The sequence below is a fragment of the Chlorocebus sabaeus genome, chromosome 24, assembly GCF_047675955.1.
Source record: "Chlorocebus sabaeus isolate Y175 chromosome 24, mChlSab1.0.hap1, whole genome shotgun sequence".
Taxonomy (NCBI): domain Eukaryota; kingdom Metazoa; phylum Chordata; class Mammalia; order Primates; family Cercopithecidae; genus Chlorocebus; species Chlorocebus sabaeus.
Genome location: NC_132927.1, coordinates 78,329,090 through 78,355,997, shown reverse-complemented (window position 1 = coordinate 78,355,997; position 26,908 = coordinate 78,329,090). Strand labels below are relative to the sequence as shown.

The following is a 26,908-nucleotide window of genomic DNA, read 5'->3' as shown; positions in this document are numbered from 1 at the left end:
ATTTAGGGATAAAGGAGCATATTGTCTATAACTAACTGTCAAATGATTCAGGGGAAAAATGATAATGCAAAAGTGGCAAACATTAACAACTGATATCTGGGAGTTCTATATACTATTCACGCAACTCTTCTGTAACCTGAGATTACTCAAAATAAGAAAAGAAAATGCAGAATCAATTATGACATTTACGTATTTAAATCTAGATATGTCTACTAGGATACATTAGCACAATCTTTCTGAAAGGTGGAAAATCTGGTAACATGCATTAAAAATTTTAAGGTTTGCATGTGAACTAGTAATGCTGTCTTTAGGATTTATCCTAAAAAGAATCAAACCTGTACATAGAATGTTTACTAGTTATTTGTAATAATGAAAAATCGGACATCCTGTTGTCCCCTGGTGTACGTGGGAAATTGGCTCCAGGATTCCCCTGGGACACTAAAATCTGCAAAGTTGCTTATGTAAAATGGCACAGTATTTGCAGATAACCTATGCACATCCTCCAGTATACTTTAAATCATCTCTAGATTACTTAAAATCCCTAACACAATGTAAAACTATATAGTTGTTGGCCGGGCGCGGTGGCTCAAGCCTGTAATCCCAGCACCTTGGGAGGCCGAGACGGGTGGATCACGAGGTCAGGAGATCAAGACCACCCTGGCTAACACGGTGAAACCCCATCTCTACTAAAATACGAAAAAAAATTAGCCGGGCATGGTGGCGGGTGCCTGTAGTCCCAGCTACTTGGGAGGCTGAGGCAGGAGAATGGTGTGAACCCGGGAGGCGGAGCTTGCAGTGAGAGGAGATCCGGCCACTGCACTCCAGCCTGGGTGACAGAGCGAGACTCCGTCTCAAAAAAAAAAAAACAACAACAAAAAACTATATAGTTGTTACACTAGCTGTTTTTTACTTGCTTTCTTTTTTATTTTTGTACTACACGTATTGCTTGTTTCTCGCAAATATTTTCTATCTGTGGTTGGTTGAATCTGCAGATGTGGAACCACAGATATGGAGGGCCGACTGTGATCTGAGAGTATTATCAGACATGCTACATATATTATAGCTCAAACAGAAGGTAAATGCCATGATATGGCAATTAAAAGGACAATACTTTATAATTTATATTGTCTTGGAAATCCCAATTTGAAGACATGAAATCAAAGACACTGAATTTAAAGACCAGAAATCTTTTGAGCATTTTCTTTTTTCTTTTTTGAGACAGAGTTTCGCTCTTGTTGCCCAGACTGGAATGCAATGGCACAATCTCGCTCATTGCAACCTCTGCCTCCCAGGTTCAAGCTATTCTCCTCCCTTAGCCTCCCAAGTATCTGGGATTACAGGCATGCACCACCATGCCCTGCTAATTTTGTATTTTTAGTAGAGACAGGGTTTCTCCATGTTGGTGAGGGTGGTCTCAACCCAACCTCAGGTGATTCGCCCACCTCAGCCTCCCAAAGTGCTGCGATTACAGGCGTGAGCCACCATGGAGGGCTTGAGTGTTTTCTTAATGTGTTTGTCTGAGTCAATTAAGATTTATATTAATTTTAGGCCAGGCGTGGTGGCTCATACCTGTAACCCTAGCACTTTGGGAGGCTGAGGCAGGCGGATCTCCTGAGGTCAGGAGTTCAAGACCAGCCTGACCAACATGGAGAAACCCCATCTCTACTAAAAATACAAAATTAGCCAGACATGGTGGTGCATGCCTGTAATCCCAGCTACTTGGAAGGCTGAGGCTGGAGAATCGTTTGAACCCAGGAGGCGGAGGTTGCAGTGAGCTAAGATTGCGCCATTGCACTCCTGCCTGGGCAACAAGAGCGAAACTCCATCTCAAAAAAAAAAAAAAAAAAAAAAGGCCGGGCGCGGTGGCTCAAGCCTGTAATCCCAGCACTTTGGGAGGCGGAGACGGGTGGATCACGAGGTCAGGAGATCGAGACCATCCTGGCTAACACGGTGAAACCCCGTCTCTACTAAATATTACAAAAAACTAGCCGGGCGAGGTGGCGGATGCCTGTAGTCCCAGCTACTTGGGAGGCTGAGGCAGGAGAATGGCGTGAACCCGGGAGGCGGAGCTTGCAGTGAGCCGAGATCTGGCCACTGCACTCCAGCCTGGGCGACAGAGCAAGACTCCGTCTCAAAAAAAAAAAAAAAAAAAGATTTCTATTAATTTTCTTAGTAAGAATTTCCGAGTTTGAAAAGAAAAAAGATTCATATTAATTCTCACAAATTTATAATCTGAGATAATGGTAATATTCATACTACTCACCTATTGGATTTAACCCCATAATGAATGTCTATGTTGATGTTATAGGAAATGAATTCTTTTTCTTCTTCTCCTTCATCACCAACGTCCTCTACAAATCATAATAAATATATCAAATTAATATCAACATTTCCAATTTCTTATTTATCAACTGTATAGACAATGACTATCCTCTCCCCACTCCCAACCTGACATATCAACACCTACATGACTTGGCACTATTTTTCCCTTCCCATCGTTTTTTTCCTCACTCCTGACTTTGCTGTGTGACTCTGGGCAAGGTGGTTGTCTGTGCAGTGGGGTAGTGTGGGCATGCCAGGGCTTCTGCAAGGATAACTGAGTTGGCGCTTCAAAGCACTGGAACAGGGCCTGGCCGTGGGCAGTGCTAGCCGCTACAGGCTATGGCCAAGTTCTCAGCGTCTCATCCCAGGAGGCTCATCCATTGTGCTTCAAACACAGAAGACAATTTCCGCCTCTGCTCTCAAGAATATTCTGCTCAGCTGTTCACTCAGTACCACCTGTGTGATGGGCATTTTACTAAGCACTTTACAGCTATCATATATTTAACCCTATGGGGTTGGTGTGACTATGATTATCCTTGTTTTCTCCTTAAAGAATATCAGTAACTTGCCCACAGACACTTGGGTGGGAAGCAACAATGTGAGAATTCAGAAGTTTGTGATTCCAAAGTCCAGGCTCCTCGCCACGATGTAGCATGGCCAGTTTTCATCCAGGCCAGGCCCAAGACAAATCCCAATCAAGAAAACTATCAAGAAACATCCCAGGCTGGGCGTGGTGGCTCATGCCTGTAATCCCAGCATTTTGGGAGGCTAAGGCGGGAGGATCACGAGGTCAGGAGATCGAGACCATCCTGGCTAATATGGTGAAACCCCAACTTTACTAAAAATGCAAAAAGATTAGCCAGGCTTGGTGGCGGGCGCCTGTAGTCCCAGCTACTCAGGAGGCTGAGGCAGGAGAATGGCGTGAACCTGGGAGGCGGAGCTTGCAGTGAGCCTAGATTGCGCCACTGCACTCGAGCCTGGGCGACAGAGGGAGACTCCATCTCAAAAAAAAAGAAAAGAAAAGAAAAGAAGAGAAGAGAAGAGAAGGGAAAAGAAACATCCCCAGGGTCACTGAGCAGCATTCGTCCAGCCTTGCCCTCTGCTGCACCACAGCACTTAATCTGAGTCTGCTCCGGGTTTGACTTATGAATGTATCTTCCTCCCCACCTGTGAGCTCTTGGAAGGCAGAGACCACGCTAGATTCCACACAGTACAATATGCACACGATAGTCATTTTCAAAAGTTTACGGAGGCTGGGTGTGGCGGCTGACATCAGTAATCCCAGCACTTTGGGAGGCTGAGGTGTGGATCACTTGAGTTCAGGAGTATGAAACTAGTCTGGACAACATGGTGAAACCATGTCTCAGTTTTTTAATAATAAAATTTAAATTTAAAAAAGCTTACTGGAAATTAATAGTAAGAGAGCCTCAAGAAGCATGTGAACCAAATTTCTAAATTAAAAATCAAGATTGAAAAACTAAAAAAGTATAATAGAAAATAAATCTCTACATCTAGTACTAATCCACGCGATACCTAAGCATTCTAGTCAAATTATCTTTGCAATGACGTACTGTATGAAATATATATTGGCAAAAATTACAATCTAATTTAGCATGATTATTTTATACATAGTTCAGCCTTTTTTTTTTTTTTTTTTTTGAGACGGAGTCTCGCTCTGTTGCCCAGGCTGGAGTGCAGTGGCGAGATCTCGGCTCACTGCAAGCTCCGCCTCTGGGTTCACGCCATTTTCCTGCCTCAGCCTCCTGAGTAGCTGGGACTACAGGCGCCCGCCACTGTACCCGGCTAATTTTTTGCGTTTTTAGTAGAGACGGGGTTTCACTGTGGTCTGGATCTCCTGACCTTGTGATCCGCCCGCCTCGGCCTCCCAAAGTGCTGGGATTATAGGCGTGAGCCACCGCACCCGGCTGGTTCACCTTTTAAAAGTCATGTAACAGAAAGGGAAGGCTAGGCGCGATGGCGCACCCCTGTAATCCCAGCACTTTGGGAGGTCAAGGCAGGTGGATTACCTGAGGTCAGCAGTTTGAGACCAGCCTGACCAACATGGAGAAACCCCATCTCTGCTAAAAATACAAAATTAGCCAGACATGGTGGCGCATGCCTGTAATTCTAGCTATTTGGGAGGCTGAGGCAGGAGAATTGCTTGAACCTGGGAGGCGGAGGTTGTGGTGAGTCGAGATCGCACCACTGCACTCCAGCCCAGGCAACAAGAGTGAAACTCCATCTCAAAAAAAAAAAAAGAAAGAAAGAAAAGGAAAGGGCAGTAGCTTTAACAGATCAAGTTCTATTGCTTAGAAGATATGTGACCTTGAGAAAGTCATTTTTCTTTCTCTGGGCTTTAAATTTGTGAAGTGTAAAATGGGCGGTGGAACAGGCAGTAGAATATTGAGTTAGGTGGTCTATAAGGTTTCCCTAAGCACTAAAAACTATGAAACCTGGTTATATAGTGTCTGAGCAAAAGCTATTTGCTTCCTTAGTTGTTGTTTTAAAAATCTTGCTCCTTCTGCAAGCATTTTATTTTAATTAATTAATTTATTTAGAGATCATGTCTTGCTCTGTCACCCTGGATGGAATGCAGTGGCTTCATCACAGCTCACTGCAGCCTTGTCTTCTGGGTTCAAGAGATTTTTCTAGAGACGGGGTCTCTCTACGTTGCTCAGGCTGGTGTCAAACTCCTGGGGCTCAAGAGATCCTCATGCCTCGGCCTGGCATTACAGGAATGAGTCCTTACCCCCAACCCTAGCTTCCTTAGTTTTAAGATGAGACAAATACAAAATTCACACTAAAGAGTATAAAATATTAGTCTATCTGGCCAGGCGCAATGGTTCATGCCAGTAATCTCAGCACTTTGGGAGGCCGAGGCGGGCAGATCACTTCAAGTCAGGAGTTCAATACCAGCCTGGTCGACGTGGTGAAACCCCATATGTACTAAAAATTCAAAAATTAGCCGGGTATGGTGGTGGGCGCGTGTAATTTCACCTATGTGGGAGGTTGGGGCAAGAGAATTGCTTGAACCTGGGAGGTAGAGGTTACAGTGAGCTGAGATCAGTCTCAAAAAAAAAAAAAAAAAAAGTGTATCTATCAAGAGAATAATAATTTTTCCAAATTATTGTTTCGGATATATTTGAATATAATTTTAGGAAGAGGAAGGAGTAGGCGACAGAACATTCTAGTATGCCAGATACTTGCTATTTTTTAAAATGACCATTAAAAAAACTAAAGAAATCAACCGATTTTTCTAACCACTCAAATGTAGCTAGACCACAAGAGAAATCACACTGCCTGAAAGCAGCCACACATGATTACAACCTGTAAAATGCAAGCAGAGAGAATAAAGAACCATCTCCAAACTGAAACAGCTGTCAAAGTAGTGCGATAATTTTCTCCCTCAATCTTCTGAACTTTCCATAACATTGCTCTACCACGTATATAAAATATGCCATCAAAATAACACCAAAACAATACACAGAAAATAAAATTAACATTCTATAAAGATCAAAGGAAATCACTGATGCAACTAAAAATATGGCTTGTTAACTCTGAATCATTTCTTCCCCCCCATAAAGAGTCATCACCGGTACCAAATAAAATAACGCAGAAATTGTGCAGTCAGGACACAGCATCTGAGCATGTGGCCTGCACTTCCTAATGCAAACCGGGTTAGGGGAACTAGGCGCCATTCCAAGAGATGAGTCACCGCTGTGTGGCGAGCGCTCTAGCTCTGCACTGGGAATACTGCAATGCAGTAGAATACTGCCTCAGCTCAGGAAGGCACACCCGATGACATAATCCTCAAACAATGATCATGCAAATAGATATTCCCTGCTGCTTTGTGAAATTCTAACTTCTCTTGATAATAACTTATGGAAGTCACTATGAATCAGTCACAGAAAACATCTTGGACAAGTCTTTTTGTGCATATTCCCTATATAAAGACACGGATCAAACATAGTTGAGTATGTCTGACTCTCATTTACCGTCACACAATTTAGGACAGTTTCAAAAACTGCCATCAAATAATAATCTGACATTCTACTTTTCTTTTCTTTTTTTTTAAAGTTGTCCAGAGGAGGAAAGACACTTGATTATTAATTCTTGATAACAAAGAGGCTATTAACCCGGTTATATTTAGAAGCTTCCATACAAACACAATCTGCTAGTTTGATTAGTTGATATCACTTTCAGTAAAATTTGAATCCATTTCCTTATGCTTGGCGGTTACTAGTTAATACAAAGTTACTGTTAACATGTAACAGACCAATACTGTACTATCTGTCCATGCAGTCAAAGAATCAAAGTACTGGGCCTGCTTCATGAGCTCCTTCCCTGCAAGCTATACTGACACATTACAACAACTTGTGAACACTTTCTTGGTCAACTTCTGAGAGTTTACTGAATTTTTAGAGATGTTCAAAATGGCATTTGGCACTAATGTGTGTATACTTTTATTCAAAGACAGTTTAATGTATTTCAAACTAGTAGTAATTTGTATCATTAAACTATGACTTACGTAAGCATTACATCTGTTTTATTTTTTTTTGGAGACAGGATCTCACTCTGTCACCCAGGCTGGCGTGCAGTGGTGCAATCACAGCTCATCACAGCCTTGACCTCTCTGGGCTCAAGTGATTCTCCTACCTTAGCCTCCTGAGTAGCTGGGACTACAGGTGTGCCATCACCACGCCTGGCTAACTTTTGTATTTTTTGTAGAGACAGGGTTTCTCCATGTTGCCCACGCTGGTCTTGCTCCTGAGCTCAAGTGATCCGCCTGCCTCAGTCTCCCAAAGTGTTGGGATTACAGGTGTGAGCCACTGCACCCAGCCAGCATTATGTCTTAATGAAATATAAAAACTATGCAATTTCGATTACCTTAAGAACTATATCACTCTCGACTGGGCCCAGTGGCTCCTGCCTGTAATCCCAGTAGTTTGAGGGGCCAAGGTGGGTGGATCACTCGAGCTTAGGAGTTTGAGACCCATCTGGGCAAGACGGTGAAACCCAATCTCCACAAAAAATACAAAACTTAGCAGGGCGTGGTGGTGCATGTCTGTGGCGGGAGGATCTCTTGAGCCCAGGAGACCGAGGCTGCAGTGAGTTGAGACTGCACCACTGCACTCAAAAAAGAATGATACGGCCCTCTCCTGAGTAGACAGGGCACGCCCTCTCAAAGTTTGGTGAAAGGGCAGTTGAAAAAGGGACAAAGCACACTGGTAAAGTGCCAGGTGAGGCTGCCCAACTCCTGCACCCTTGCTCATTCACTCATGTACTCTTCCTCCCAAACTTTCTCCCAGCCAGAGAGCAAGTCTCTTCCTGGTCTCGAAGCCATTCATTTCCTTTGGCCACGGGTACTAGTAAATTGCATGTTAAATGTTCCGGGGGTTCTCTTTATCTTTTGTCTTCTTTCCCTTTTAAAATTCCAAACGTGGGCCGGGCACAGGGGCTCACGCCTGTAATCCCAGCACTTTGGGAGGCTGAGGCGGGTGGATCACCTGAGGTCAAGAGTTCGAGACCAGCCTGGCCAACATGGTGAAACTCCATCTCTACTAAAACTACAAAAATTAGCCAGATGTGGTGGCACATGCCTGTAATCCCAGCTACTCAGGAGGCTGAAACAGGAGAATCACTTGAACCCAGGAAACAGGGGTTGCAGTGAGTGGAGATCATGCCACTTGCACTCCAGCCTGGGTAACAGAGCAAGATGCCATCTCAAAATAAATAAATAAATAAATAAATAAATAAATAAATAAATCCCAAACATACTAATACCACATTATTCTGGTCAATCACTATTATACATGGCCTCCCTTTTTCTCCTTAGTGTTCCCCTTTCTTGTCTCTGGTGCTTTCTCTTGTCACATGGACGTCCACCTTTTCATCCTCCTGAGGGGCCATGACTTCTTCACCATAACCACTCCCTGCTCTGGTACAAGGCTCAGAACATGGTGAGAAAGTCAGAGCATTCTTCTCAACCTGAGGACTTCCCTGTAACATCATTAGGAGTATGAAGGGAGCACGAAACCCCATATAATATTTATATTTAATGTAAACTGGAGTTCATTTTGGTATTTCCAGAAAAGAAAAGAGAAAGAATTTTTAAAAACCTAGTAAGTTATTAACACCTAAGGAACTTAAGACTTGGTACTTTTCAAGTTACTACTAATTCAAAAGAAATGACAGATACCAAGGCACTGCAGAGATGAGTGTTTAGGTTTCAGAACCCTCCTTAGAACATCCTTTTCCCAATTGTGTCTTAAAATCCTAGGGTTTTGGTTTCCTCACTCATGAAAGATGAGGGCTGGACTAAATCTCTCTTGTTGCTCCCAATCTGACCTTCTCCAATGCTGACACGCAATTTTCATCCATGTTTCCTTTTTTTAAAAAAAGTGATAACTGTATTCCCTTTGCTGTACATAAATTTCGTTTAGTATGCTACACTGCACGTTCAAATTTATCTTGCTGCAGACCGTGTGTCCCACAGTGTGACGGCATGGGGCAGTAAGAGCCTCCCTGATGTGCGGATACCACTGAGTCCAGAGCCTGGTAGCTAGGTTTGTTCTCTCCTTTTGAACGGGAGGCCCCTGGTGCAAACATGCACTGCCAGATCTTCGGTCAGGCCAAGAAGCATCTGAGTCTGCTCCCCGTCTCTGTGTCTGCTGGAGCTGGAGGTACTGGAGCAACACTGTATGGCCTGTATCTGGCACTGCTCAATCCAGATTTTACTTGGGACAGAAAGAAGAACTGAGCGCCCTAGAACAAACCAGGTCACAGGGATCAATACGAGTTCTACTCAGTGAATGTGGATTACAGTAAACTGAAGAAAGAAGGTCCAGATTTCTAAATAAAATGTTTCACTATAAAGCTGCTTTAGAAAGAAGGTCTTGCAGAAGCCATCAGCACAATTTTCCACTTAACCAGAAAACATTTCTCCTCTAAATGCATGAAATCATGTTGATATGTTGTGTTGGAGATTACATTGATTAAATCACATTTCTTCACCCTTTAGAATTAAATCCTCAGGCTGGATGTCATGGCGCACGCCTGTAATTCCGGCACTTTGGGAGGCTGAGGTAGCAGGATCACTTGAGTGCAAGAGTTCAAGACCAGCCTGGGCAACATGGGGAGACTCTGCCTTTACAAAAAATAAAAAATGAGCCAAGCGTGGTGGCGTGTGCCTGTATACCAGCTACTCGGGAGGCTGAGATGGGTGGATCGCTTGAGACCGAAGGTTGAGGATGTGGTGAGCTGAGATTGTGCCACTGCACTCCAACCTGGACAACAGTGAGACCCTGTCTCAAAAAAAAAATTCCAGGTCTCAAATACTGCAGTGTTAAACAAACAAGAGGGGTGTGGTAGCTCACACCTGTAATCCCAGGACTTTGGCAGGTGGAGGTGGAAGTATTACTTGAGCCCAGAAGTTTGAGACCAGCCTGGGTTCAACATGGTGAGACCTCATCTCCATAAAAAAATGAGAAAATGAACTGGGAGCCCAGGAAGCCGAGGTGGCAATGAGCCATGACTGTGCCACTGCATTCCTGCCTGGGTGACAGAGTGAGACCCTGTCTCAAACCAAACAAAACCCTCTCCCCACCGAAAACAAACAACCCAAACTACACGCGCTCATACAGACCAACCAACCTAGCATCCGATTCCAGGCAGGTCATGAACAAGCTGGAGAGCAGAGACAAGTCATGGAAACGTCAGTTCCATCAGCTGCAAACTGAAGTATACCCAACCAACGGGGATATACAACCAAAAAATGGTTCTTGAGGTAAAAAATGCTACAAAAACATCATTAACATAAAATGGCTCGTTAAGTAATGAACACCTGTTTTGTCACCATACTGTTAAGTATACTATGAGGAAGATAATTTCCTACCGGCCAGGAACTATAGAAATGTTTCTCTTTTTAAAATGAGAGCTATAACTTAACAATCCCTTTTTCCCACAAACTCTCCAATTCCTCAGTGTCAAGATAAGTTGTTAAGTTCACATTTATTCTATACTTTGAGTAATGCTGTACTTGATTTATTTTAGACATAGGGTCTCACTCTGTTACCCAGACTGGAGCAACGTGGTGTGATCCTAGTTCACCATAGCGTCAAACTCCTGGGCTCAAGCAATCTTCTCCAGCACCTGGGACTATAGGCATATACCACCATGCCTGGCTTATTTTTTAATTTTCTGTAGAGATGGGGTCTTGCTGTGTTGCCCAGGCTGGTCTTGAACTCCTGGCCTTAAGTGATCCTCCTGCCTTGGTCTCCCAAAGTGCTGGGATTACAGGTGTGAGCCACTGCACCCAGCTCAATGCTGCATTTTAACTACAAAAGTTTATCGCTAGCTGGGGTAGCTAAAACAAACAAACGAACAAACAAAAATATATAGTTTCACATAAAAATGTTTCCATATTCAATTACAAGTGTTTTCCACAAAAAAAGCGGAACGAATAAAATAAATAAAAGTAATTTCTACTGTTCATTAAATTACATTACTTCATTGTTGGTGATCTTTATTCAGTTTAAATAATTCAGCTCTGTTTTCTATATTAATGCAAGCCTGTCTTTTCACTGTAATTAACTACTGGATGCACATATTTGATTAAATGTACAAATGCCAAAGCTAACTCATAAAAGCCATCGAGAAGAAAGCCCTCCTACCAAAAGTGCCGGGTTTCTACTTATAGCTAAGGTGTCCTAGTGTAGCCAGGCTGCTAATAAGACAGAGAGACCATCTATCATAAAACTGGATTAACTTTAAAATCTTTCCTTAGGTTTTTGTAAGTGAAAAATAAACTACAGACAGGTTGAATTGGTAGAAATACTTCAAGGATTGTTATAAATACAGAAATGAGGTAGGATTTCAATTTTAGATAGTCTCATTCCTTAGTCAACTTTCAAAAGTGCAAGTCATTATGGAGCCAAGATGTGGATACCTGAATGTTTGTTTTGCTGAAAGAAAAAAAGGTACCCCTAAGAAAACATAGAGAGAATTTGTACTAGATAGTGTACTACATAAACATAGTCCCCCACCCCAATAATTTTAGCAACATCCAATTTTAAGACGCCTGGAAAAAGCGAATTACTGGTGATCACTCTAGAAGCAAAGTATAAAACTTACATTTTTTTTTCATAAAAAGAAACAGTGACCCAAGGTAAAAAAATAAAATAAAATCACTGATTCTAACACATAAACTATGCAATAAAAATATCAAGGATTAGCCATGGTCAAGCTACTCAAAATACAATTAACTTTAAAAATGCAGATTAAAATATATTTTAATAAAATAACGAATAGGCATTGAAAAATGACCACAAAGACATAGACCAAAAATGCTGACAGTGATCACATCTGGGTCAAACAATTCCCAGTGATTTTTACATATGCTGTATACTACATTTTCTACAATAACTATGTACGTTTTTTTGGGAAAAAAAAAAGAGTAGATGAGTTAATTTTTTTTTTAACTCTTGTGGCTTCCACTCAGGAATACATAACCCCAAACATCACAGTAAACCACCCTCAACAACATTAATACTCTAAATATGCTCAAATGGTTTATTTGCCTTGAACATTCCATGTGGATATAACAAAAAAATATTCTTTTACACTCTGCTAATCTCTGGCAGGAAACCAAGGCTACAGGGAAGCATCTTCTGAGTAAGAATAGCCTTTGAAAGAAACAAACTATCAGAAACACAGTGTGTGTTAAGGATGGGGCAGACAGTACAGGTTCTCTTACTGACAGAACCATACAGTTTTTTGAAATGTTAAGAAGCTTGTTGGCAAACATTTTTAGACAATCTCCAATTCCTAGAGGCTAACCTTGGACATCATCCTTGGGTTCTTAGATGGACATGCCACACCCAAAGTGGCTGTAATGGGCTACAAAGTGGATGTAATGAATCCATGAGAAAGCCTGCCTGCAGGCAAGCCCCAGACTTAGATGAATGTAATCTTGCTGGTGGGAGATCATTATTTGAGGAGACAGTTGGAATATGCTAACTCTTGCCTCTTCCCCCCGCTAGAAGCCTAACCTGAACCTTTTTTTAAAATCTGTAAAATTAGACTCAAATATTACAGGGTTATCATAAGGATCATCGAAGCATTAAACAAATATGAGGTATGATCAGTGAAAACAAGCAGTGGACAGGGAACTGCGATACTGAGTCTAGTCTCAGGACTAGGATTAGCTGGTGACCTTGGGTGAAATCAACCTGAGCCTCAGTTTCCTCAGGTGTAAAATCAGGATACACTCGTTCAGCAAGGATGCTGTGAGAGCATCTACCTACAACAGTGATGCTCGCAGGCCCAGGGCTGGCACCATCGCTCTGTGGGCCTCGGCCTCTTGGTCCCCACAAGGCACGGCTGGGCCACCCGCCCGACCTCCTCCAGAACCAGAAACCCGGCTGCCCCCAGCTCCGCAGGTCTGTCCCCGACACATCCCTCCTGAAGGCCGCTTGGCCTGGACACAAATCGAAACCGAAAAGCTCATGTGACATTGGAGGCAGGGATGCGGCCTCGCCCGCGCTCAGCCCAGGGAGACGCTGTCTCCACCCAACTCGGCCATCTTGAGAGGCCCGAGCAGACAAAGCGACCCCATTGTTTTGGGTGACGGCAGACGGGGACTCCTCTCCCTTCCCCGCGACGAGGAGCGGGGCGCCCTGGGGGCTCCGGGCCGGGCAGTGCGTGTGGCGAGGGCGAGCCCCGGGCGCCGCGTCGGCCTCTGCGGGGCGTCTGCGGCCCTGGGGACCCGGCCGGCGGGACGTCTGCGGCCGCCAGGCTCTGCCCATCCCGGGGTCATCTGCAGCCGCCAGGATCCTCCCATCCCAGGGACATCTGCGGCCCCGGAGGACCAGGCAGGCCCTGCCCTCCGCGAGACTTGGCCCTGGCGACCCCGCCCTCCGCGGCCCTGCACCTTTGAGCGTGGAGCGCTCCACCAGCACCGTGTGGACCTGCGGATCCGAAAGGAACTTGCGCATCTGCTCCAGGGCGCTCTTCTCCTCCAGCGCCGCCTCCAGCGCGGCCGGCGCCTCGCCGCCGTCCTCCAGCAGCAGCGGCACCAGCTTGCGCAGGTGCTTCTGCAGCACCGACACGTCCGCCACATTCTGCACCGCCGACACTTCCAGGCCGGCCGAGCCGTCCTCGCCGCCGCCGCCCCCGGGCTCCGACATGGCGCCGCGCTCGGGACCCTCCAGGAGCGATGAGAAGGCGGCCGCGACTCAGCGAGACAGCGAGCAAGGGACAGAAACGGCCGCCGGAAGCAGGACCGTCCGCTAGCCCACGGCGGACTAAGGAAAGCCGGAGCCGGCTCCGCCCTAAAGGCACCCACTGCCAGCTGGCCCCGCCCCGCCCGCCGGCGCAGCCGCCGCAGCCACCCGCGCTCGCTCACGGCCTTGGAGTCACGGCGTCGCGCATGCGTACGGGGCGGCCCCGGCTAGGTCGCCGCGCAGCTTTCTGGGACTTGTAGTCTCCGCGCTGGGCGGGGCCCACATCCACCGCACTGAGAGTTCTAGAGATGCGGACTTGGCTCAACGTCCTGGCTCGGTGCCCGGGCTCGGCGAGGTTGGTCTGGGGCCGTGTCTGTCTTCTTCACTGCTGTGGACTCAGCGAATAGCACACAGCCAGAGAAACTTTATAGTGTATGCGTGATGTTATTGGCGAGAGCTAACGTTTAGTGAGCGCTTAGCCTGTGCCCGGTGTTGTTCTAAGCCCTTAACCTCTCATTGAATGTTCTCTCACTGAATGAATGAATGACTACATATCAGGTACCAAAATATAGGCACGACAGATGTGTTTTTAGATATAGACAGGGAGATTGAGGATACTTTTCAGAGGGGGAGGAGATGAGGGGCGTGCTCAGAGGGTCCCATTGCCAGGCTGGAAAGCGACAAGTGGGGAGGGGGCCTTCAGGGCAGTGTAAGGTTAAGCCAGTAATGACACCTTCACTGTAGGTAAAACCAAGCTGTGATGGGATCTGGTTCCTAATGACAAAAATCATTGTCCCCAAGGTCGCTATGAGGACCAAGAGGGAGACCTACTGAGAACAGCTACCTCCAGCAGTGGTGCTCCTCCAGCCACCTAGAGCTGGCACTGTCATTCTGTGGGCCTCAGTGTCTGAGTCCGTACAAGGCAGGGGCTGGGTTGCCTGCCCACCAAGTTTCCCCCTAGTTCTGGCCCACCACCACCTCCTCCCCTACACCATGACTACATAAGGGCCAGAATCCAGGCTGCCCAGCTGGGTGCGGTGGCTCACGCCTGTAATCCTAGCATTTTGGGAGACTGAGATGGGAGGATTGCTTGAAGTCAGAAGTTCAAGACCAGCCTGGTCAACATAGTGAGACCCCCATGTCTGTGTATATTTAAAAATTTTAAATTTTGTAAAATAATAAAAAAATAGAATCCAGGCTGCCCATATTTGTAGTTTAGAGATGGCAGGTTCTTCTAAGGGGTAGTAGTTGGCCTTTGAAAGTTCACATTCATAACTTCTTTCTTAAGTTGGGTGGAGAGAGGGAAGAAATGGCGTTTTTTTTTTTTTTTTTTTTTTTTTTTTTTTAACAGTAAAGTGCACTGTCACAGTGCTAAGTCCTGATTGGTGGAATGATGATGGTATGATCTGATTCTCCCAAATCATCTTTGAAAAACTGTGAAACATACAATAAGCTTATTCCTTGCCTAATTACCGGTTGCTGGGTCCCAGGGGGTTGCTGGAACACGGAGACTAATCAGATGATTCTTGTCTTTAAGGACCATGTGAAAGAGGGGACAGATTAATACCCCATCTTCCTGCTCTCCATCAGTCCACCCTGGTGTAATGTGCCCAAGCAGTTCTGAATAATCTTCCCAGAAAAAATAAATAGGCGACTGCAATGAATTTGTGCAATGATCCTAATGGTAATGAATAATAATAACACACCACTGACAGCGAACGCTGAGTGCTCGCTGTGTGCTAGGCACTATGCAGAGGGTTTCCCCTCACATGTACTTTAGGGGTAGAAAGAGGGGCAAAGTGGAAACTCTATTAGGTGCAGGTCAGTGAACTCTGAGTAGGCCATCCACCATCTGAGACTCAGAAACCTGCAGGGACCTGGCTGATGGGCAGGCTGCATGCCGGCTGCACCGTGAGTCAGCACCAGGCTGGGAGACGCAGCCACTCAGGGATCCAAAGGACTCAAACATCTGCAACCTGGCCCCAGGCCAAGAGAACAAACTGCAGGCTCTGGATTTGCCACCCTGTAGAATAGGCTCAAAATGAAACATGTTTGTTATTTCTAACTGGATGGGAACTGAAGGAACCTGAGCAATCAGTGTACAAGGATTCATAAATGGACCAAACATGCTTGCTTTTTGTTCTTGAAAGATGTTTGTTGTATTTAATATATAATGAGAAGAGCGGTCAACACTGCCTGGGTGCTGAGCACTTTAAGTGCATTACCTGGGTGGCTGGCTGGGCTGTGCCAGGGCTGAAGGGTATGGGGAGCTTCTTTCGAAGTGCTCCTTCTGCCTCCTGGCACAGGACTCTGGCTCCAGCACACCCCAAGCTGACCTTGGTGGGGGTAGGGCCCCTCACCCAAACCTGGCCTCTCCCATCTCTTGTTCTGCTGCCTCAGCTTTCTCCTGTCTGTAGTAGAGTCTGCTTGGACAGACTCTGGGCAGGGTAGGGGGCAGGGCAAGCTGGAGAGAGAATTCGTTCTAGGTTGATGTGGGATGATAGTGGCTGGTAGGGCACTTGTATCCTGTCGGAAACCAGTGATGAACTGTCTGCATGGATGAGATCCCATACATTCCCACCCTTCTCTTAAAAATACCATACACAATGTCTCCTTGAGTCCAAGTCTCAAGTCAGGTGCCCAGTTTCATACCATCCTTCCTCTCCCTCTCCAAACCCTCGGGCAGGACCAACCCCCTCAGAGGAACCACTGCTGCCCCAACCCTTTTGGGCTCTATGCCCAGGATCTCCCCTCCACTCCCTGGAAATTCCACATTGGGCCAGGTGTGGTGGCGCACACCCTTGGTCCCAGCTACTCAAAAGGCTGAGGTGGAGGTCGAGGCTGCAGTGAGCTGTGATCTCACCACTGCACTCCAGCCTGCAGGACAGAGTGAGACCCCGTCTCTAATAAAAATAATAATAAATAATTTAAAGAAAAAGAATTTCCATCTTGGGCTCATTCGTTCATTCATTCATTCATCCCCACTTGTGACAGCAGGGAGGTCTAAGCTTCTCGGGATTCTCAGCACCAGCAGGGCCTGGACCAAAGTGTGCACTTGGTTGGTGGGTGTGAAACTAATGCCTTACCCTGAGGAAGGGGCGCTAGCGGTGGCCATGAGGACACGGGGTGCACTGTGGATCAGGACCTTCCTGGCCACATCTCTGGGGCTGTCAGGGTGCTGCTGGAGGGCAAGGCTGGGACTTCACAGGGTTCACAGGGCTACAGGACGCTTTCTGAGGAGGCTCATTCCAGGATCCACCCCCTTTCTGTCTTGATTCCTTGTCAAATGAGCTTCAGGGTGAGACTTGAGCCAGATCTGGTTCCTGGAGGCTTTGACCCCAGCAGGTTGGAGTTTGAAGCGCGTGGTGAGAACAGAACGGTCTCTTGGCGCCGTCTAGTGGCGGAGGAGGACGTGTCGCATGGAATTTTCTTCTGCTTGTAGGGGGCCCATCTCCCCAGCCTGCTGCCCAACCATCCTGGTGACGCCAGCAGGCTCACCTTCCCAAGGTCACCTGGCTTGCTTGTCCAGGGTCACAGAACAAGTAATGACAATGACCAGAAGGAAAATGGCAGCCTGCACCCCACTGCCCATGGGGAAGACGTGAATCTTGTCTCTACCTGGGCAGACAATTCCCACCTGGCTCTCCTGACCCCTGGATTAACCCAGGCTGCCTGCAGACGCTCAAAACCTCTGACACTGCCCTGGCCCTTCCCTCTGGTGGTGTGTGGCCCCTTCTCTTACCAAAAGCTGTCGGTGTCCCCAGCCAGGACCACTACTCCCTGGGTGTGCTGGGCTCCATCTCCTCTCAGGGTATCACCTCTAAAATTCTCCCCTTGATCCCAGATGCTCTCTCTCCCGCCTAGATTTTTTCCACTGATATCGGAACTATTCTATCCCTTCTTTAAAATGAAAACAAGGAAGCCCTACCGTAGCCCACTGCCAGCACCTCTCCACTGCTTCGCTGCCCTTTCCAGCAAACTCCTCGAGAATAAGCATATGTGGGCATTGCCTTTCCCACCCCATCCCCACACTCATGGACAGGCACTCTTGGCAAGGTCACCAGTGGCTTCCGTGTGGCCAAATCCAGTGACCAGTTCTCAGTCCTCATCTTGCTTGACCCGTGGACACACTGATGCAGCCGGCACTCCCTCCTTCTCTGAACACCACCTTCACCTGGCTTTTGGTGGCCGCACTCTCCAGATCCTCCTCGTCACCAAGGTTCATTCTCCATTCTCCTCTGTGACCTCTAAAAGTTGGAGGGGCCCAAGCCCCCTGGCGGCTTTGTGTTCTATCAACATGCCCTCTTCAGCGCCCCTCTAGCCTTGGATTTTCTTTCTTTCTTTCTTTCTTGCTTGCTTGCTTTCTTGCTTTCTCTTTCTTTCTTTCTTTCTTTCTAGATGGAGTTTTGCTCTTGTTGCTCAGGCTGGAGTGCCATGGCACGATCTCCACTCACTGCAACCTCTGCTTCCTGGGTTCAAGCGATTTTCCTGCCTCAGCCTCCCGAGTAGCTGGAATTATAGGCATGTGTAAAATTAGTACTCGGCTAATTTTGTATTTTTAGTAGAAACGAGGTTTCTCCGTGTTGGTCAGGCTGGTCTCGAACTCCCGACCTCAGGTGATCCATCCGCCTGGACCTCCTGAAGTGCTGGGATTACAGGCGTGACCCACCGCAGCCGGCCCTTTTCTTTTTTTTGAGACAGGATCTCACTCTGTCAACCTAGCTAGAGTGCAGTGGCACAATCATGGCTCACTGCAGCCTCAACCTCCCTCCCAGCCTCAAATGATCCTCCCACCTCAGCCTCCTGAGTAGCTGGGACTATAGGCACATGCCACCACGCCTAGGTAATTTTTGTTCGTTTGTTGTTGTTATTTTTAGTAGAGACGAGGTTTTGCCAAGTTGCTCAGGCTGCTCTCAAATTCCTGGGCTCAAGGATCCTCCTGCCTCAGCCTCCCAGAGTGCTGGGATTACAGGCATGAGCCACTGTACCCGCCCAAGTCTTCCGTGGATTTTCAATACAGCCACGTGTTGACTCCCAACCTTAGAAGGCGGTGTTCTGCTGTTGTTGGGTGGAATGTTCTAAGAAATGTCAATTAGGCCATGTTGGTTGAAAGTGTTCAAGTCTTCAATATCCTTATTGGCTGGGCATGGTGGCTCACGCTGGTAGCCCTAGCACTTTGGGAGGCTGAGGCAGGAGGATTGCTTGAGACTAGGAGTTTGAGGTTACAGTGAGTCATGATTGCGCCACTACACTCCCATCTGGGTGAGAGACCCTGTCTCTATTTTTTAAAAAATAGTAAAATAAATATTCATTTAGTACATTCTAACTTAAAACATAAGAAACACTGATAATTTTTTTTTTTTTTTTTTTGACAGGGCCTCACTCTGTCACCTAGGCTGGAGTGCAGTGGCACAATCTCGGTTTACTGCAACCTCCACCTCCCAGGTTCAAACGATTCTCCTGCCTCAGCCCCCTGAGTAGCTGGGATTACAGAGGCATGCCGCCATGCCTGGCGAAATTTTTTTTTTTTTTTGTATTTTTAGTAGAGACTGGGTTTTGCCGTGTTGGCCAAGCTGGTCTGGAACTCCTGACCTCAAGTGATCTGCCTGCCTGGGCCTCCTGAAGTGCTGGGATTACAGGCATGAGCCACCACGCCCGGCCAGGGCCAAGCATCTTCTCTGGGCCCTGGTGAGTTGCCACACTCCTTTCTAGTTGGATCAGCTTATCACATTTTATCCTTTGCACTTCCAGAGTTGCAAAATATCTCCCAGAGTTCCTTTCGTGTGAGTTTTTTTTTTTTTTTTTTTTTTTTTTTTTTTTTTTTTGCTGGCATCACACCCCCTAGGACATCATCATCCTTCTCATCTCAGCTGTTTCCTTATTTATGTGGACAGGCCGCCCTCACTCCACCCCTCTGGCTGCACTGCTGGAGCCCCTGGCCGGTGGCAGCGTCCACCTTCATTCCTGCAGCTGTTTCCTCTTATGACCTCACTTATATTTGATTGGAATGTTTGCTCCAGGGCTATCGCATTTTATTTCTTTTTATCACACATTCACCTCTGTGGGTCAGTGATGTAATTGACCATGGATCATAACGTGCTTCTGTCTTTTATGATGCAGTGATTTGTGGACTGAAGAGCTGGCCGCAAAGCTTGTATTTTATTCAATTACTCACAGGTAATTTACCATGGTAACTGGTACTTGAACCGTGTTGCTGGGAAACTGGTGTTATTGAACTAAACCGTGATAAGGAAATCTTGTCCATACAGATTGGACCCATACAAAGCTGGGACTGCCTATACTGACTGATTTTCTCCCTCCATCTCATGTTCCTCCTATCTGTTCATGCAGGAGCCTCGCTTGGTCTGTGGTTCTAGGACTGAAAGTGGAAGGTGCCTGTTGGTCTTTCAGGCTTTTGGTTTTTTTTCCCCCCCAAAAGTCCAAGCCCTTGAGAGTAAAAGGGCATATGGGGGAGAAAGGAGAAAGTTAGAATCCCCCATGTAGGCAAAGCATGCTGGAGAAGCAGGAGGTGACGGAGCCACAAGAAGACTCTCCAGGCTGGGGTGAGGAGAGGCAGGTGAGGGGGCCCTGCTGCCCACCGGCCCCTGGAGAGCAATGCTGGCGAAGTGGGAGCTGGCACCCAGGTGACAAGACCCCAGGCAGGCTGGCCAAACAGGCCCTCCTACCCATTGAGGCCAGGAGCAGCAGAAGAGGTGTGGGACCAGGGGGCCAGGGTAACCGGTGGGAGACAAAGTAGCAAGTGTAAGAAGCCATGTGCACTCAGTTCTGCTTGCCAACAGAATTTCACAAAGCCCTGCCTCTTCAGATTCTCTGAGGACAAAACGGGACAGAGCACAAGCCCACGTGTCTTGCTGGAGTCAATCTATCCTTAAAAGATAAATGGCCCCAGCCTTGCCTTTTCCTGCACATAAGATAATGTATGACGGGGTTAGTGCTGATGATAACCTGATGTGGTTATAAATCTACAATCTATAACCAGATGTACTCTCTCTCTCTTTTTTTTTTGAGATGGAGTCTCACTCTGTCACTCAGACTGGAGTGCAGTAGCACAACCTCAGCTTACTGCAACTTCCACCTCCCGGGTTCAAGCGATCCTCCTGCCTCAGCCTCCCAAGTAGCTAGGACTATAGGCGTGTGCCACCACACCCGGCGAATTTTTGTATATAATTTTTTTTTTTTTTAGACAGAGTTTCGCTCTTTTGCCCAGGCTGGAGTGCAGTGGCACAATCTCGGCTCACTGTAGTCTCCGCCTTCTGGGTTTCAAGTGATTCTCTTGCCTCAGCCTCCCAAGTAGCTGGGATTACAGGTACCTACCACCACGCCCAGCTAATTTTTATATTTTTAGTGGAGATGGGGTTTCACTATGTTGGCCAGGCTGGTCTCGAACTCCTGACCTCGTAATCTGCCTACCTTGGCCTCCCAAAGCGCTGGGATTACAGGCATGAGCCACCGCGCCCAGTCTAATTTTTGTATGTTTAGTAGAGACAGCGTTTCACCATGTTGGCCAAGCTGGTCTCAAACTCCTGACCTTGTGATCCGCCTGCCTCGACCTCTCAAAGTACTGGGATTATAGGCGTGAGCCGCTGTGCCCGGCCTATAAACAGATACTCTTGTACCCAGACTTTGATGTGATTTTGCATGCACTGAACCTCCACTACCTGGATATAAGCTATGATCTGAAATGCTGTTCTGGAGCATTCTGACAGTACCTCTCTCAAAGACTTCTCCTGGCCTGGGCAGCCTCTAGGCTTCAGTAAGGCTTCTGAATAAAATTACATGTGTTTAAACGCTTGGGCAGGGACCAGGCACGGTGGCTAATGCCTGTAATCCTAGCACTTAGGGAGGCTGAGGAGGGAAGGTCCCTTGAGACCAGGAGCTTGAGAACAGCTGGGGCAACAAAGTGAAACCCCGTCTCTACAAAAAATTAGGTATGCATAGTGGCATGGGCCTGTGGTCCCAGCCGCTTGGGAGGCTGAGCTGGGAGGATTGCTTGGGCACTGGGAGGTCAAGGCTGTGGTGAACCCTGATCACACCACCCCAGCCCAGGCGAGAGTGAGACGCTGTCTCAAAAAGAGAAAGACAAAAAAAGTCTTGATGCTTTTCTTGCGTCAATACTGGTGTGACAGATGACAGATGACCTGGGCCAGCACGTTCTCCCCAGACAGAGCCTGTCCCTGCTGTGCTTTAGCTGACTCAGGAAAGGGCAGAACCCTGAAACTGAATCCTGGGATGTGCCGGCCGTGGAATCGCGGAGTCGTGGAATCGCAGAGTCGTGGAATCTCGGAGTCGTGGAATGGGAGCCTGGACAGACACTAGACGGTTGCATACACTGGAGACGGCGGACTTGCGGGCACACCCCGCTGCTGGAGGGAGAGGCCTGCGTCTCCGGCTGCGTCGTCACCACGCACCGGGGGCGTCTAACGGCTTTGTCCAGCATCCCCAGATCCACCAGATGGGTTAACTCCGCAATGCAAAGGGCAGGAACAGGTTTGGAAAGGGCAGTAGCTTGCTGAAGTCTCAGAGATAACAGGAGGTGGAGTAGGGGTTCGAATCCAGAGGCCGACTGTGTCTAGAGCCTTCAAGCCACCAAGGGGCATGGGCCGGGTCCTCTCCTTCCATTTACCCCGTGCAGAAGGGCTGGGAATCCTCCAACGTTCCCTCCCTCTCTCCCAAACGTCGACGAGCTCTCTGGGCGGCAGCGTCCAGTGCAGAAAGCCGGATGCCAACAGCCCAGCCGGGATGCCCGCGCAGCAGCAGCGGGCCAGCGCATCCCGACACCCGCAGGCCCCCACCAGCGCACAGCACCTGCAGCTGCCCACTGTCCTGGCATGTGGGGCTGGGCCCGGCACCGAGCAGGTGCTGGCAGATATTAACGTAGCCGCTTCCCTTAGTTCCATGAGACCTTTCCTCCCAGGACTGATGGAGAGGCAGCAGCAGAATCTCCTCCATCTGCCTCGCCAGCTGGTCACACAGGAAGGCCTGGAACCACCTAGAGCAAGCTTGTCTAACTCGCGGCCCACATGTGGCCCAACACAAATTGTGAACTTTCCTAAAGCATTTTATTTGATTTTGTGTGATTTTGTGTTTCCCCGCTCTTAGCTGTCCTTAGTGTATTTTATGTGCCCCAAGACAATTCTTATTCTTCCGACGTGGCCCAGGGAGGCCAAAAGATTGGACACCCTGGAATGACCTGGGTCACTTGCCTAGAACAAGCGTCACGCCCGGCCAAGTCTTGGTCTTGTTGCTTAGACTGGAGTGCAGTGGCGCGATCTCGGCTCACTGCAACCTTCACCGCCCCCCGGACTTGAAGCAATTCTTCAGCCTCAGCCTCATGAGTAGCTGGGATTACAGGCGCCTGCCACCACACCCAGCTAATTTTTGTCTTTTTAGTAGAGACAGGGTTTCACTGTGTTGCCCAGGCTGGTCTCGAACTCCTGACCTCAGGTAATCTGCCCGCCTCGGCCTCCCAGAGTGCTGGGATTACAGGCGTGAGCCACCACACCCAGCTTCACTTTGAAGAAATAACTCCCCACTTTACTCCAAAGGATGTGCATATTTCCCAGGCAATCCGAAGTTCCCAGAGGCTTGTCTGTGTCCGCAAGACTGGGACTTTGCTGGGCCTCAGGACCGCGGTCACTTCTCACCATGGCAGTGGGGGGACATGTTGACATTCTTTTTTTTTTTTTTTTTTTTTTTTTTGAGGCGGAGTTTCGCTCTGTCGCCCAGGCTGGAGTGCAGTGGCCAGATCTCAGCTCACTGCAAGCTCCGCCTCCCGGGTTCACGCCATTCTCCTGCCTCAGCCTCCCGAGTAGCTGGGACTACAGGCGCCCGCCACCTCGCCCGGCTAGATTTTTGTATTTTTTAGTAGAGACGGGGTTTCACCGGGTTAGCCAGGATGGTCTCGATCTCCTGACCTCGTGATCCGCCCGTCTCGGCCTCCCAAAGTGCTGGGATTACAGGCTTGAGCCACCGCGCCCGGCCGACATTCTTATTGACAAAACAAAACCCTATTTCACCCTTAAAGGTGACAGAACACAAAAGGATTTATCAGAAAATAGTGTTACTCTTTCCCTTATCACTGCAGAAACCCCTGGTGCTGCCAGACAGCCTTATTCTAACTGTTATTTCTTTCTCTCTGTCTCTCCTGCTTTTGAGACAAGGTCTCTTTCTGTTGTCCAGGCTGGAGTGCAATGGCACTATCATAGCTCACTGCAGCCTTCACCTCCTGGGCTCAAGCGCTCCTCCTGCCTCAGCCTCCCCAGATGCTGGGATTACACATGTGAGCCACTGTGCCCAGCCTGTAACTACCTTTTGTGTACATTAAAACTCTTCAGCATTTATTTTCTAAGTGGAGTGTGTAGGGGGCTGTGGATCAGCCACTGACCTCTCTAGACTTGACTTCCATTCCTCGAGCATGAGGGGAAGACACAGCGAGACCCTGTTTAGGAGCGCTGCTCAGGCTGGGCGCAGTGGCTTACGCCTATAATCCCAGCACTTTGGGAGGCCAAGGCTGGTAAATGGCTTGAGTCCAGGTGTTCAAGACCAGCCTGGGTAACTTGGCAAAATCCTGTCTCTATAAAAAATACGTAAAAAGTAGCTGGTCGTGGTGGTGTATACCTGTGGTCCCAGCTACTGGGTGGTGATGGGGGACTGAGGTGGGAGGATCGCTTGAGCCTGGGAGGTGGGGGTTGTAGTGAGCTGAGATTGTGCCACTGCACTGCAGGCTGGGTGACAGAATGAGACTCTGTCTCAAAAAGAAAAAAAAAAAAAAAGTAGCACTGCTCAGCCAGCCTGTGAATAGCAACTTGGAGGCCTGAGGCCTGTTGATGGATCTTGCAAAGAAAATGGGCTGCTGGGGCCAAAGAGATTTGGGAATCACTGAGTTAGACGAAGCCGAAGGGGTGTCATCACTGCAGCTCCTTTCAAATCCTCTAGGAGGCCCTTCCCAAACTTACTTGGCTATGAGACTATTTTTATTTATTTATTTATTTATTTAGTGGGGTCTCACTCTTGCCACCTAGGCTGGAGTGCAGTGGTGTGATCACAGTTCACTGCAGCCTTGACTTCTCAGGCTCAGGTGATCCTCCCACCTTAGCCTCCCAAGTAACTAGGACTGCAGGTGCGCAAAACTGTGCCCAGCTATGAAACTACTTGTCGGTGGAGCATCTGTGGGGCTAGAGCTCTACAGGTGACGTCAGCCTGGAGAACACTGTTGTGGAACATAGTATGTGTTTAATAAACACCAGTCACTACTGTAATCTTTTTAAAGAAGGCAAACAGCCCTTCCTCTTGCTAGTCCTCATTTGGACCAGAGGGCTTATTCCACAGGCAGCTGGCAGCCTCCCTCCTGAGCTTGGCCAAGGATACCTCTCTTCTGCTATTGAGGTGATTTTGGAGGAGTTTGGGAGGCCTTGCTGGCACTGACATGGGTGGTGAGAAAGAGCTCTGGTTCTGGAAGGATCCTGGTGCTGCCACTCCCAGTTGTATGACCTTGGATGAGTCCCTTAACTACCCTGTGCTATGTTCCTGTGAGCGTACCTGCCCTGGGGCTGTGTGAAGAACAGATGGCACCACGTGGTACAGCTGCTAGCACGATGATCGATCAATCACTGCTGTTGTTGCTATCGCCATTGTCATTAGCAGTAGCAATGATGGTGGTGCTCTAGCCCCATCAATACTGATCCCGGAACTCCGTTCTGGGGGTGAACCTTACTTGAGGAATGTAAAAGGCTTCCAAGCAACAGACAAAAAAAAAAAAATAGTTTCCTTTACTGAAAAGCAAAAAGCAGAAGCCTTAAGTTGCATCTTTATTTCTTGAGATTTTAATTTTAATTTTTTGAGACAGAGTCTCGCTCTGTCGCCCAGGCTGGAGTGCAACGGCATGATCTTGGCTCACTGCAAGCTCCGCCTCCCGGGTTCACGCCATTTTTCTGCCTCAGCCTCCCGAGTAGCTGGGACTACAGGCGCCCGCCACCTCGCCCGTCTAATTTTCTTGTATTTTTAGTAGAGACGGGGTTTCACCGTGTTAGCCAGGATGGTCTCGATCTCCTGGCCTCGTGATCCGCCCGCCTCGGCCTCCCAAAGTGCTGGGATTACAGGCTTGAGCCACCGTGCCCGGCCTAATTTTTTTTTTTTTTTTTTGTATTTTTAGTAGAGATGGGGTTTCACCGTGTTAGCCAGGATGGTCTCGATCTCCTGACCTCATGATCCGCCCACCTTGGCCTCCCAAAGTGCTGGGATTACAGGCGTGAGGCACTGTGCCTGGCCTATTTCTTGAGGTTTTAAAAAAATTGTGATAAATGATGAATAAAATTTACCATTTCAATCATTTGAAGTGTATAATTCAGTGGCATTAAGTAAATCTGTAAAGTTGTACAAGCATCACCACCATCCATTTCCAGACATTTTGTCGTCCCAAAGAGAAATTATGTACACATTAAACAGTAACTCCCCACCACTCCCAACTCAACGGGCAGTGTGGGAAGGGACACTATGCAAGGTGAAGACCCTCCCCAGCGTCCTGCTAGTGCCTGCTCAGCTGTCACCCATCAGGTAGAATGCTGAAACTCAGTCACAAGCTGCTGCTGCCATCTGCAGCATATAACGAAGGGAAAATTCAGCAAGTATGTGCTTCTTTAGCCTCCTCTCTTAATACTACACCTTCAGAATTAAAATTGTGGTGGACAACTAAATGCGATGTGGTGTCCTGCACGGGATCCTGGAACAGAAAAGAAACACGAAGAAAATCTGAACACACTGGGCGTGGAGGCTCATGTCAGCAACTCCTGGGCCAGGGCAGAAGGATTGCTTGAGCCCAGGAGATCTAGGATGCAGTGAGCCGTGTTCATGCCATTGTACTCCAGCCTGGTGAGAGAACGAGACCTTATCACTTAAAAAAAATTATAGGTGGGCGGATCACTTGAGTACAGGAGTTCAAGACCAGCCTAGCCAACATAGCAAAACCCCATCTCTACTAAAAACACAAAAAATAGCTGAGTGTGGTGGCACATGCCTGTAATCCCAGCTACTTGGGAGGCTGAGGCACAAGAATCGCTTAAACCCAGCGGGTGGAGGTTGCAGTGAGCTGAGGTTGCGCCACTGCACTCCAGCCTGGGCAACAGAGGGAGATTGTGTCTCACAATAAATAAATAAATAAAATCATGACTATAGGCCGGGCGTGGTGGCTCACGCCTGTAATCCCAGTACTTTGGGATGCCGAGGCGGGTGGATCACCTGAGGTCAGGAGTTCGAGACCAGCCTTGCCAACATGGCGAAACCCCGTCTCTACTAAAAACACATAAATTAGATGGGCCTGGTTGCACGTACCTGTAATCCCAGCTACT

The 26,908-nt window shown here is 47.8% G+C and overlaps 1 protein-coding gene and 1 pseudogene across 1 annotated transcript in view; one reads left to right on the top strand and one right to left on the bottom strand.

The window, feature by feature from the left end:
* DYNC1H1 (dynein cytoplasmic 1 heavy chain 1) overlaps positions 1-13,656 on the bottom strand; it is a 91,243-nt gene extending 77,587 nt beyond the window's left edge. The window contains exons 1-2 of the mRNA XM_037984524.2: positions 13,253-13,656; positions 2,264-2,351 (exon numbers count right to left, since the gene is read on the bottom strand). Of these exons, the coding sequence (XP_037840452.1) occupies positions 2,264-2,351; positions 13,253-13,508 (344 nt within the window). The 5' untranslated portion in view covers positions 13,509-13,656. The remainder of the gene's footprint in view (positions 1-2,263; positions 2,352-13,252) is intronic.
* LOC119619090 (cytochrome c oxidase subunit NDUFA4 pseudogene) lies at positions 8,930-9,178 on the top strand (annotated as a pseudogene).
* Positions 13,657-26,908: the final 13,252 nt, after the last annotated feature.